This window comes from Rhinopithecus roxellana, chromosome 15, assembly GCF_007565055.1.
Source record: "Rhinopithecus roxellana isolate Shanxi Qingling chromosome 15, ASM756505v1, whole genome shotgun sequence".
NCBI classification, from domain to species: Eukaryota; Metazoa; Chordata; class Mammalia; order Primates; family Cercopithecidae; genus Rhinopithecus; species Rhinopithecus roxellana.
In genome coordinates, this window is record NC_044563.1 from 97,880,283 (window position 1) to 97,892,897 (window position 12,615).

A 12,615-nucleotide genomic window follows, 5' to 3' on the forward strand; every position below is an offset into this window, starting at 1 on the left:
AAGCACGAATTTGGGTTTTTATTGCCTTCAGGCAGTGTCGTGATTCTGGTCTGGACCTCTGGTCCCCTGTGGCTGGGCTGGGGTAAACCTGGGCCCTGGCTGCTCTGGTCTCAAGGATCCACCTTCAGGTGCTTGTCCTCTCGCTGGGGGAAAGTCAGGCCCTAAGGAAGAAGTTGCCCTCTGCAGGTTGGTTGGGTAGGGTGGCCCCTTGGGCTGCAGATCCTGTTGGGTCAGGGCAGGGAGGCAGCTTTCAAAGGCACAGGGCTTATAAGGTCCTAAGACCAGAACATCCTCTAGGGGGTTCACCTGACCAGGAAACTTCTCCATGAATCATGCCATACTGATAGGTCCTTGAATCGGGCCATGTTAGAGCTCCCAGCCCCTTATGCAGACCATGGTCACCTCACTTCTAAGGCCATTCTTGACTCTGATGAAGCCAGAGGTAGGGTTTGACTGTCAGATCTGGGTGCCCTACCCAGCAGCACCCTTGCCAGGCCAAGTCTGATGGATGCCCTCATCACATACCCCTCTCTCTGCCTGGAGGCATCTTGGGAGGGGTAAAGCCCTCTCCTAGGGATCTTGACTGCCTTGGGTTGTTCACTTGGTTTTGGTGGCAAAGTGGAGGTTTGGGGTTCCAATTCTTTTCTATCCATTAGAGACTTCAGGAATGCTCAGGTGGAAAGAGCCCATAATGGTCATGAGAGTCGACCTCCGAGCATTTTCCAGATGAGAAAATGAGGCCCAGAGAAGGGAGGGATCTGCCCAGGGCCACAGACAAGTGAGTGTCAGTCTCCCTCTGATTTTTGTCCCCTTGATGCCTCCCAGCATGGCCTGAGTCCATGATCAGATGGGCGGGTGGGAAGCTTCAAGTGTGTATCAAATTCTCATCTAACAGTTTTTCATCATCTCCAAGTATTGGCCTCAATTTCCTGATGCCCCATGCAGTCCAGGAAACAAGGGGTTGGGGTCAGTGGAGTAGTGAGTACGGTCAGGCCTCTGCTCAGGGCCTCTTCCAGAGCTGCCACCACCATTCATAAGCATCAAGATGCACAAGCCAAGTAGCCTCTGCTGCTGCAGGGAGGGTAACGTCCACTCTACTTAGGGATCCACCAGCAAAGAAGTGCTGCTGGTGGACTCAAAGTGAGACTCAGCAAAAAGCTGTTAGGAATATGGATTTCCAGGGACACAGAAGCTAATGGGGCAATTAGCATGTACTGAGCATCTACTACATGCGGGTGTCTTACACATGTTGTCTAATGACGCTCACAGTCACCTAACAGCCCCATTTTAGAGGTGAAACCAGATGCAGAGAGGTAAAGTAATGGCCCAAAGCCACAGAGCCAATGTGTGATGAAGCCAGGGTTTTAACCCAGGTGGTCTGACTCCAGAGCTTAGGTTACAACTGTCTCAAGCTACTTAAGGCCTTCAGGGGCTGGCCATTAGGGGGTGGAAATGATAGGAACACTAGAGTGGCTGGTCCTGAATCCTAGGACCTCAGGACCTGGCCTCCTGCTCTCCTTCATGAAGTGCTGTGAATATGACAGAGGGGAGCCACTTCTGACCCTGCCCCAAGCCTCCCCGACACACAGCTGGCCAACTTCACTCTCCTGCTTAAATCCCATTGCCCTAAGATTGAAGTGTCAGCTCCTTCAACTAGCTGGCAAAGCCCACTGCCTCACCAGCCGCTCCTCCCTCCTCCCTCCGCACTGCAGTCACTCTGATTCTGAACTTGTAGCAGTTGCACGGACCTGCGCCCTCCCTCTATCACCCCCACCCCCAACAGTTTCCCAACTAACTCCCTAACTCCCAGTTTCAATTGATCACTAAGTCACTTCACCCAGAAGTGGTGGATGCCCGGGGCTGGTGAGAAGGCTTTAAGCCTGAGCCCTAGGCCTGGGTTCACCATTCCTAAGCACACTCTCACCCAAGGCTGATCTCATGGCCCTCACAACCCACCAGGGCCCAGGGTGGTGGGAGTGTCAAGGGATGATGGGGTGCTTGTGATCAGGAGGGGAGGGTGAGTATGATAGGGAGGGAGACGTTCCATCAGCATCTGGTCTGTGCTTGACCTTCAACCATCACTCCAGGGGCCAGGCCAATGACCTGGGAGCACAGAGTGGGGCCTTCTCCCCTCTTTCCCTTTCTTCCTTCTCACATAGGAGGAATATGAAGACTGATTCTTTTAGTTCATTGAAAAAAACTAGTTTGTATTTATTTATTTATTTATTTATTTATTTATTTATTTTATTTATTTTTTGAGACGGAGTCTTGCTCTGTCGCCTGGGCTGGAGTGCAGTGGCCGGATCTCAGCTCACTGCAAGCTCTGCCTCCCGGGTTCACGCCATTCTCCTGCCTCAGCCTCCCGAGTAGCTGGGACTACAGGCGCCAGCCACCTCGCCCGGCTAGCTTTTTGTATTTTTTAGTAGAGACGGGGTTTCACCGTGTTAGCCAGGATGGTCTCAAACTCCTGACCTCGTGATCCGCCCGTCTCGGCCTCCCAAAGTGCTGGGATTACAGGCTTGAGCCACCGCGCCCGGCCAAAACTAGTTTTTAAAAATGAGTGAGTATCTTCTCAAATAGCCACAGCTCTTATGGCACATTAGCTTACCAGGTGAATGATGTTGTCATAAATTGACTGTCAAATGGTTATGATATTTGAAAAAGGGCTAAAAGTAGAGGATGAGTAGTGACAAAGGGGATCAGAGAGTCCACTCATTTACCCTTCCCCCCACGGTGGGTGAGTTATACTGATGAATTCACTCATGGGCATTTATTGGGCACTTCCTCCATTCCAGGACCCCTCTTTGGTGAAGGGGTTCCCAAATTGACGAAGACCTGGTCTCTTGCTCTCAAACAGCTCACAGGCTATTAGGAATGAGGGGCTTGGACATCTGCAAAGTCTGATAATAGCCAATAGCAATCCGAGGGTGCAGAAAAAAATCTGGGAGACATTGTCAGCACCTCCTCACTCATTATCTGATGAGTGCTTTCAGACACTCATCAGACTCAGCCAGTGAAGGAGCGTGGAGAGAACCCATCTGCCCAACACTGATGTCTGGAAAGGCAAAACTGGAGGAACTCAAGGTGATGGGATGGTCTATGATGTCTTCTAGTGCCAGCAGCCATTCATTCTTCTACATGTGGATTATCTGCCCCTATCTGCTTCTAAGAAGGGTTTGACTCAGTTCTGAGAGTCTGAGGTTCTGCATCAAAGGGCTCAGGAGCTAATGCACCATCTGATCCTGTTTCAGGCTGGGAAGGAACCCTGAGACATTTCTTTTTGGTGCTCACAAGGAGGTCATGGGAGAGGCAATAGGACTCAGCAGCAGAGGCCTTGGGATTTTGGTTTCTTCCAGCAGGTGCTGAAAGAGGTAGGAGGGAGCTCTGAACTGGAACCTTGTGAGAGAGAATGCATTGGTTCTTTGTGAGTGGTAACCATGTAGGTAGTATGGGCCTGAGTGCTATCTGGTGTGGGATTGCTTTCCGGCCTGATACAGGCCTGTAGGACAGTGGGTGGTGGGCCAGTGACCTTGGGCTTGCTCCAATATGGGTCACCTCTGGGCCATCTGATTGCTCCATCTCTGTGGTTTGTTTGGTCACCTTGGCAAATCAAGCGCCGAGTGCATGGAGATATCCTTCCCATTACTCAAGTTCTTGGAGACTGTACTGGCCTCTATTGGTCCTGAGAGGTGGGGAACCAAGGGATTTGCTGGCCAGGGCAGCCACGTTTCTAGGGTACAATATTGGGAGGACTCCATGCATGATGTTCAAGGTCAGCCTGTGGCTGTCAGTGGTCTCTGTGTTCAGGCCTGGGAAGCTCAAGATTGTCCTCATCCTCCTCGTCTGAGCTGAACTCACTCCTGGTCCCAGGGGTACTCTCCATCACACTCTTGTCTCACTCAAGAACTTAGCTGGGTCACTTCCCAATCAGGACCCTGGCCTGGTAGTGAGGTTTATGACCTTCAGATGGTCCCTTCCCCTCTTTTGGCCTCCATTTTCCCACATGAACAAATGAAAATGTTGAATAAAATCAGTGGTTTTTAAACTTTCTCAAGGACCTCTTGTCAAACCAAATGTTATGTGAAGCCCAATATAGAGAAAAACTAAAGCTGTTTGTAATAAGATGTGTGTGTGTGTGGGACAGGGGAACCTGTACCTCTATCTACCTGGCCTCCTTAACCCACAAGGTGGCCACTGAGTTCTCAGGAGACTCCCAGGACTCTAAAGAATGTAGCGTGACGGCCACTAGGCTGGATGGTCTTTCAAGGGCCTTTACCTTTGGTGTCCTGGGATTTTGTAACTTGAAGCCACTGCAGCCCAGCCCTAACAGACTCATTCTGAGTCACAAGCAGGCAGTGTGGGATGGGCCACAGACCTGGGCTGCCTAGCTGGTGACACTGCCATATGGTTCTCCAGAGAAAGTCCATTCTCTGAGGTCCTCTGGCAAAAGGCTTGTTGCCAGTCACAGCAGAAAGAAAGGTCCTATGTCCCCCAGAGCCACAGGGAAGTCAGGGAATGGGGATCTAGCCTGGTCTCCATCTTACCTGAGGGCCCTCCTCCTGCACAGGCTAGGGCTTGGTGGGGCAGATGGTCAGGGGTCAGAGTTTTTGACGTTGCTATCCCTACAGACTTCCCTTCTCCTGCTGTGACCTGTCCCTCATCCGAAACAATATATTTTAGCAATTATAGTTACACAAACAAGCTCCAGCATCCTGGCTGATTCAGATGAAGACAAATCTGAGAGTTTCATCAGTTCTAGCCTCTCTTGTCTGTCCTAGGGTTTTCCTCTACCGGGTCTTCCCAGAAGTCTTGACTCTTCCTCCACGTACTCCTCTCTACTTCCCTCCACCCCTACTCCAGAACCTTCTCCCTCGCCCCCAGTCACCAAGATAAGAGATCTTTCCTATTTAAGTATCCAGTCATCTGATCAGGGTACCTCGATATCCTTGAACTAGAAAACCATGTGCTCAGGGCCTTAAAAATAAAACTCCAGGAGGGGCTGCTCTAGGCATGGCCCAGGAACCCTCTGTTTTGCTGAATTGAAGGCTGCTGGGCCAAAATAATGAAGGACATAGAACTGGGTTTTCTATCTCCACCAGGCAGGGACAGGCTAGAGCCTTCCTACTGGTGTGTTAGCTTTCCATATCTTTAGTGAAGACCTAATCCCTCATTCTCCTCTATTGAGTAGAAAGCATGTCTGTCTCCTTGAGGCCCAGCAACTGGGCAAGCAGCCTGCCATCCTTCTGGTTTATGGTCAGCCGACCCATCACTGCTTCCTGAGCCCTTCTTTGGCCAACCCCACAGCCCAACAAAGCAATTCTCTGGGAAGGCTTTTGGTGGGAAAAGCCACTTTATTAAAGATTCTCTATCACAGTCCCCCATTTCTGGACCAGTCAGATTAGCTTTGGGTTGAAGTTTCTGATTGTCTTTCCTTCCAGTTTCTCTCTTTGTCCATGGCTTCCTGAGATTCAGTGTCCTCGGTGGCATCTGGGGAAAGGTAGGTGACCTTGGGGTCCTGGACCAATGCAGGGTGAGCTGGTAGCTGGCAGAGGGCCAGGGAGTGGCCAGCCCCACAGCCCACAAGGAGTCCTGATGATGACAGCAGAGCCTGCACCGGCTTCGGGGCCCAGATGTTGGCTTCAGTGCCATCTCCGCACATGCCATGCTCATTCCAGCCCCAAGAGTAACACACTCCACCTGTGAAGGAGAGGGAAGACTGCTGTAGAATAGGTTTTGGATAATAGGGCTGAAAAATTCACCCTGAGGGTACAGGTATCATCATAAACCCCAGTTCACACAGGAAGACGCCAAAGCTTAAGGACACATGGTGGCATGCTCCCCATCTCTACTTTCCTCCCTTCCCCCGAGGGCGGCTGCCCTCCCACCCCCAAGGCATGCTTCCCATTCCCACAAAACCCACGACTGCTCATGTTCCAAGCGCAGCTTTCCTCCTTGGCCCTTCCCTACTGTCACCACCACATATAATCCATCACCAGACCTACTGACTCTGCCTCCAAAAACATCTCAAATCTTTCCCCACATTTCTCCATCTCCTCAGTCAGCTCCAGCCTGATCCAGGCCACCATTTCTCCTACCTGGACCATGCCAATAGCCAACTAACCAACCCAGCTGCTCACTCCATCCACCCTGATCTTCAAAGAGCATCAAGGCGATCTTCGACTACTGCAAATCTAATCACGTGTCACTCTGCGCCTAAAACCCTTCAGTGACTTTCCACGGTCTTTAAGGAGGCCTTCCCTTGGCCTGTGAGGCCTGAGTGATCTGGCTCCTGACTATCCTGTGGCCTTACTTGCACAACTCTTCCCCTTCTTCTTTGCATCTAGAACCCTGGCTTTCTTTCTGTTCCTTTCTGTTCCTTAAATATGTCCAGTAAGGCCTTCCTATCTCTCAAAGCCTTCAGTTTACTGGGCTTCCAGACCTCTTCATGTTTTCCATTCCAGTTGTCGCTCAGAGGCCGGGGTCCCCGGCCACCCAACCCACATAAGATTCTCATGACTGCCCGGGTATTCTTCCCTCAGGAGGACCTGGCACTCTGTAGTGAGGGATGATTTGTGTGGTGATGTGTTTACTGTCCCCTCTTCACCAGACTGCACTCTGTGGTGAGGGACGAAGCGTGTATAGTTTCTCCACTGCTGTATCTCTAGGACAGTGCCTGGTACACGGTTGGTGCTCAATAGGTGTTTGCCGAATAGATACAAGAATGAACAAATTCATACAGTCAGAAAGTGGCCAAGCCAACAGTCATGCCCAGGTAACTCCAACACCCCACCAATCATAACACGTCTTCCTAGGTTTTAGACACTGTCCTTGGGTCTAAACTCACTCATGTTTTTCTGTGGTTGTTTAAAAAAATCTTCTGGACGTAAAAATAATACATCTTCATAACAAAAGAAAAGAAAAGAAACAATGGACAATATGGATGTGTAAGGAAAAGCAAACTTGCAGAATCTTGCCCTTGCCCACTACTAGAAATATTTTGGATATCTCTTTCAACCCTTTAATTTGTGAAATTTATAAATATTTGTATATGTTTGTCCTGCTTTTTAACATTATAGCACAACTATTTCTCCATGGATTGTAAACTATTCAAAAAGTAAATTAAAATTAGTCAGGCATGGTGGCGCATGCCTGTAATCCCAGCTACTCAGGAGGCTGAGACAAGAGAATCGCTGGAAACCAGGAGGCAGAGGTTGCAGTGAGCCAAGATTGTGCCATTGCACTCTACCCCAGGTGACAGAGCGAGACTTTGTCTCAAAAACAAACAAACAAAAAAGTAAATTAAAAATAATTTTCTTCTCAATATGCATTAAAGAACAGAAAATAATTTAATAGAAAGATGCAGATCTCCACTCAGATTAAGAACATTAGCTAACATTTTGCCATATTTACTTCAACTCTTCTCTTAAAAAAAATCATAAAGATACAGTTTATGCCTCACCTCCTATTCTTGTCCCTCTATCCAACCCTCCTTCCCAGAAGTAACCACTATTTTGAAGTTGGTATACATCATTTGCATGGTTGTTTTATATTTTTCTACATAGCTATATCCTTAAATATTGTGATCTTTTTAGTTTGTTTTAAAGACTTACACAAATAGAATCATTCACATATGCTTTTTTTTTTTTTTTTTTTTTTTTTTTGCAAGTTGCTCTTTACACTTATCATTGTTTTCGAAATTTATCTGAGCTGGTAGTTACAGATTTAGTTCAGTTATTTTCATTTTAACTGTGCATAGTATCCCGTTATATATAAATGGCATTTCACTTACCCATGTCCCTTTTGATGGATAGTTATTTAATAATATCATTGCTGCTGTTTTATTATACAACAATTGAAAATATATAATATTATGCAACAACAATACTAATATGGTTGCTATTATAGACAGTATTGCAATGAAAGTCTTTGAACATGTCTCCTTGTACAAACTGGCATTTGTACAGGGTGATCCCTGGGAATATGTGAATCATGTATATATGCAAGCATGTTTACTTTTAGCAGGTATGGCCAAATATCTCTCCAATGACTAGACATTTATATTCTCATCAACAACAGATATGAATTTGCTTCCCTATATCTTACCTTTAGACTCTTGCCATTCTCATGAGTACATTCAATTAGTTTGCATTTCCCTGACTACTAGTGAGATGGAGCAGTAGCGCTTTATGTTGATTATCCATTTAAGTTGCCTCTTCTGTGAATTGTCTACATACATTCTTTGTCTGTTTTGTTCTTTGGTCGTTTGCCTTTTCCTTATTGATTTGCAGGTATTCTTTGTGTATTATTTTGTTTTTCTGATTCTTTGTTGTTATGTGCATTGGAAGTATCTTCTTCCAGAAGTCTGTGGTGTATCTCTTTACTTTGTTTATGGTGTCTTTTGTTATACAAATTTATTTATAATGGCTGCCTAATTGCCTATTATGAAGATTAAACAATTTACTTAACCTGCATTCTATTATCAGATCCATAGATTATTTCTAATTTGTCATTTTTTATATAGCATTGCTATGAACATCTTTATGCATGAGTCTTTGTCTGTCTCTAATTATTTTCTCAAATTAGATTATTAGAATGGGAATTCCTGGTCAAAGAGTATAGGCATTTTTGAGACGCCTAAGTACTGTTTTGAGTACTGCCAGAATACTTTTCAGAAAGGCCACTTGCATATAACTTCAGCAATCTGTGAGAGTCTCTGTCTTACTCCAGCATTGCAGGTACTTAATACTATTATAATGTTGAAAGATCTTCCTAATTTGTAGACAAAAAATGGTATCTCTTGTTTTAACATGTACTTTTTGGACTACCATTGAAATAGAAAAATAATTCTAATGTTTATCAGATATTTATATTTCCTCCTTTGTGTAGTATCTGCTTCATATCTTTTTCCTGGTTAGTACAGAAGAGTTTAAGTACTCAGGCCCAAGAGCAAGATGGACTGCATTCAAATCCCAGCTTCACCACTTATTAGTTGTGCCGCTTCAGGCAAGTTACTTAGCTTTTCTATATCTCAGTTCTCTCGTCTGTTAAATGGGGACAGTAACACCTTATTAGAGTTGTTTACAAGGGTTAAATGAGTAAGCAGAGTATATGCAAAATAGTCAGAATGGTGCCTGTCACACAGTACTACAGAAATGTTTGTAATCGTTGTTGTTACCTATTAAGAGCTTTGTTGTTTAAAAGACTTTGATTTTAAGAATATAAGTTCTTTCTCTGCTATATTTAGCATTACTATTTTTTTCTCAGTTTGACTTAAAATTTTGTTTTCAGTCTTTTGATAAGTGTATGGTTCTACGCAGTAAAAACTTCTTTTTGATATTTCAATGATTTGAATTTTTAAATCTTCTTTACATTTAACTCATTATCCATTGAAAACTTGTTTTGCAGACCACTCTATCAAGAGGGTGGCTGACTGGGCCCCAGGATTACCCTTCCCTTCCCGTTGCCTTAGTAGGAAGGCAATCACTGGCCAAAAGTTTGGGTTTAGGGAAACACAGATGTCTGCCTGTTTGGCCCACAAACGCGGAAGCACATACAGAGAGGATGAACCCCAGGCCACATCTCCTACAGTTAAGCAGGAGTTCCAGCCAGGTTGAGCTGAGGCACGAGGTAGGGAGAGTGGAAGAGGCTTGGTACCTTTGGGCCTAGTTCGGCACCTGGTATGGGCTTTGTGCCCGGCCCTGGTGAGTGGCACCAGCTGACCGTCAGCAGGGATGGGGGTGGGAGGAAGGCAGAGCTGACCTACCGGCAGGACACAGCACAGTAGGAAGCTGGCAGGTCCCTCTCCTCCAGCCAAAGGGAACGCACTCTGAGGAAGCTTCGCCTGGGACCGGGGTAGCCAAAGGCCTAGAGCCAGGATTTTCATGCCCACTGGGTCGAGAAGCCTGGTAAAGGCCCAGTAATATCCCCCCACAGTACTTCCAAAGAAAGCTTGACTTTGGGTGAGGTGCTCTGTGTACTTCATCTCATTTAATTCTAACAACCATGTGAAGCAGCCACAATTTACTGATTATTCTCATTTTACAGAGAATAAAACAGAGGCTCTAGAATCCAGGCAGGATGGCCCCAGAATCTGTGCTAAAGTCTGCATGTTCTATCCCAGGGCTTGCCAAGATTATTCTATAAAGGGCAGATAGGACATATTTTAGGCTTGAGGGCCATGTTAGGTCTCTGTCATGTATTCTTTTTGATAACCCTTTAAAAACCATTCTTAGCTTGCAGCATCACACAAAAAGAGGCTACAAGTCAAATCTGGTCATAGTTTGCCAACCCCTGCTGCACACATATTACAGACTATGGCCTACGGACTCTGCTATTCTGTCCTGGGTCCCACTTTACCACACAACCGTGTGATAATGGTACGTAGGTCCCCACTGACTTCACAGGGTTGCCAGGAGGAGGAGCGATGCCCCAGTACCATGCCCGACACAGCGACAGTTCAAACCCATGTGGAAAGCAGACCATGGGAAGAGAAGGAAAAGGCAAGGGCCACACCAGTGGCAAACAGCACAGAGGAGATGGAGGGGCAGCAGCAGATGAGAAGGTCTAGAGTAGAATGATAGGAAGTTTGGGGTTTCCAGACACTTTAAACAAGCCTATAGAAAAAAAAAAAAAAAAAAGCCAGGATGCTGAACTCAGAAAGCAAAGGATTGGTTATCCCCTTAACAGAAGGACTTGCAGCAGGACATCTTTCAGTAATAAGCTCCTCTAGCATTTTTGAATAGGTTTCATTCACCCCTTAACCCTCACTTAGGGCCACCTTTTCAGGGGCACAATGAAGCTGGCAAGGCCCTCCAGACGCAGCAAGATGCTACTGTGCAGGCTGTTCTCACACAGAAGTAAGAGGAAGGAGAGTGGCCCACAGAAAGCCTCTCCCTAAGCTACATGGAACATGGAATGTCCAGTTTTCAAAACAGGTAAGTTAGAGGATGATTCCTGGCTTTACAGAGGGCTCTCTGCAGTGTGCTTGGCGCTTGTCATGTCCTCGAAGACACTGGAATCCCACCTGGTTTACTGGTCCCGGGGCACATGGCTGAGCCTTGGGTGGAGAGCCCCGTATTTACAGAGGGATTCCCTAGGCCCTTGGAATTCAGGCCCCCTGCTCACAGGGCTCAATCTAGGCTGTGACGAGTGATGGAGCTCACAGCCCACCACACTTGTGTCAGCCTAAGAGCCCTGCAAGCAACGGAACCTCGGGTCTGGCAGGGTCCCTGGCACAAGCTGGACACAATACTCAAATCTGTTCGGGTCTGTGGCACCTGCCTGAGCTTCTTGGCAACTAAGTCCTCACAGGGCCGTATGGTGCTGGGACTGCAGCCCAGTGCTAGGAAGGGCGCAGCATTTCTGCTGGAGGACCTTGGCAAGGAGGAATAAACACCTGAGCATGTGTGCAGAGCCTCCTGGTTGTCTCCTGAACCACAGAATCAAGACATTTCCCAACCTTTCTTGCAGCTAGATGTGGTCATGAGGGTCAAGCTGAAATGTTCTGTAACTGCTTATGGGACTTTTCCTTAAAAGACAGACGGCATACACTCTTTGCTCCTCCTTCTTTGTCCCTCCTTCATCCTGTCACTGGGAACATGGATGTGATAGCTGGAGTTGTAGCCACTACCTCTGACCATGAGGATGAGGGCTGCGACCGAGGGATGGTGCTTCTCAGTTTCATAAAAATGTCACCTTAATTTCCACAGCAACCCTCGGAGGTATTACTACTTCCATTTTACAGATGAAGAACCAGGCTCAAGAGGTAAAATAACTTTCTACAGTCACGCAGCTCTTCTAGTCAGGACTAGAATCCAGGACTCCCAAATCCCAGGCTCCTTCGCTAGTTCCAAAGCATGTGAAAATGGTAACAGAATCATTGAATACTTGGTATATGCCAGACCCTGTGATAAGCACTTTGCGAGTATTCATTCACTGAATCCTCACAACAAACCTATGAAGTGCCATCTAATATTATCCCCATTTTGCAGAGAGATGACGTGAACCGTGCAAGGTAACAAGAGGCAGAGCTGGATTCGAACCCAGACAGTCTGGCTCCAGGCCCTCTTCTATTTAATATTATACTGTTCTCTCCGGCAAAAACACTGCTTCCCAGGTAGTTAAGAAAAGGTACAGAGTAACAGGCCACCTATGGGAACACAGGAAGTAATGGAAGGCAACTGCAGCTGGCGAGAGAAAGACACTATGCAGAGGAGCAGAAATCCCCCTGTGCCCTGTGGGCACTGGGGCTGAAGCCCTGCCCCCTTCTGCATCTGCTGGGCAGTGGGAAGAGGAGGGAGAGATGGGCACAAGAAATTAGGTAGCTAATGGTCCATGTTGTCTCCTCCTGTCCAAGAGCACGCATAGGCCTAGACCAACAGTCAGGACTGCTCTTCTGTACTACCAGGCTGATGGAGAGGAGGGGTGAGGTTTGAGCGCCCTCGTAGAGAGGAAGGCTCTGGATTCTGGTAGATGTCAGGAAGGATGGGGTGGGCCTTGGAGCAGGGTAAGTTTGGGAGACACTTCCAAGTGTTTAGCCACCCAAGCTCATAGGGATCTCATCCTTTTGGCAGCAAGTGGTGGAATGGTCCCTAGGGTCCTGCTGTGAGGAATGGG

At 47.1% G+C, this 12,615-nt stretch overlaps 1 protein-coding gene across 4 annotated transcripts in view; it reads right to left on the reverse strand.

Annotated features, from left to right (window-relative positions):
* Positions 1 to 5,331: 5,331 nt before the first annotated feature.
* SERGEF (secretion regulating guanine nucleotide exchange factor) overlaps positions 5,332 to 12,615 on the reverse strand; it is a 233,748-nt gene continuing 226,464 nt past the window's right edge. For 3 of the 4 annotated variants that reach the window (XM_010370150.2, XM_010370147.2, XM_010370148.2), the window contains exon 11: positions 5,332 to 5,697. In XM_010370150.2, the coding sequence (XP_010368452.1) occupies positions 5,399 to 5,697 (299 nt within the window). In that variant the 3' untranslated portion in view covers positions 5,332 to 5,398. The remainder of the gene's footprint in view (positions 5,698 to 12,615) is intronic. The other variant, XM_030918709.1, reaches the window with a different exon arrangement.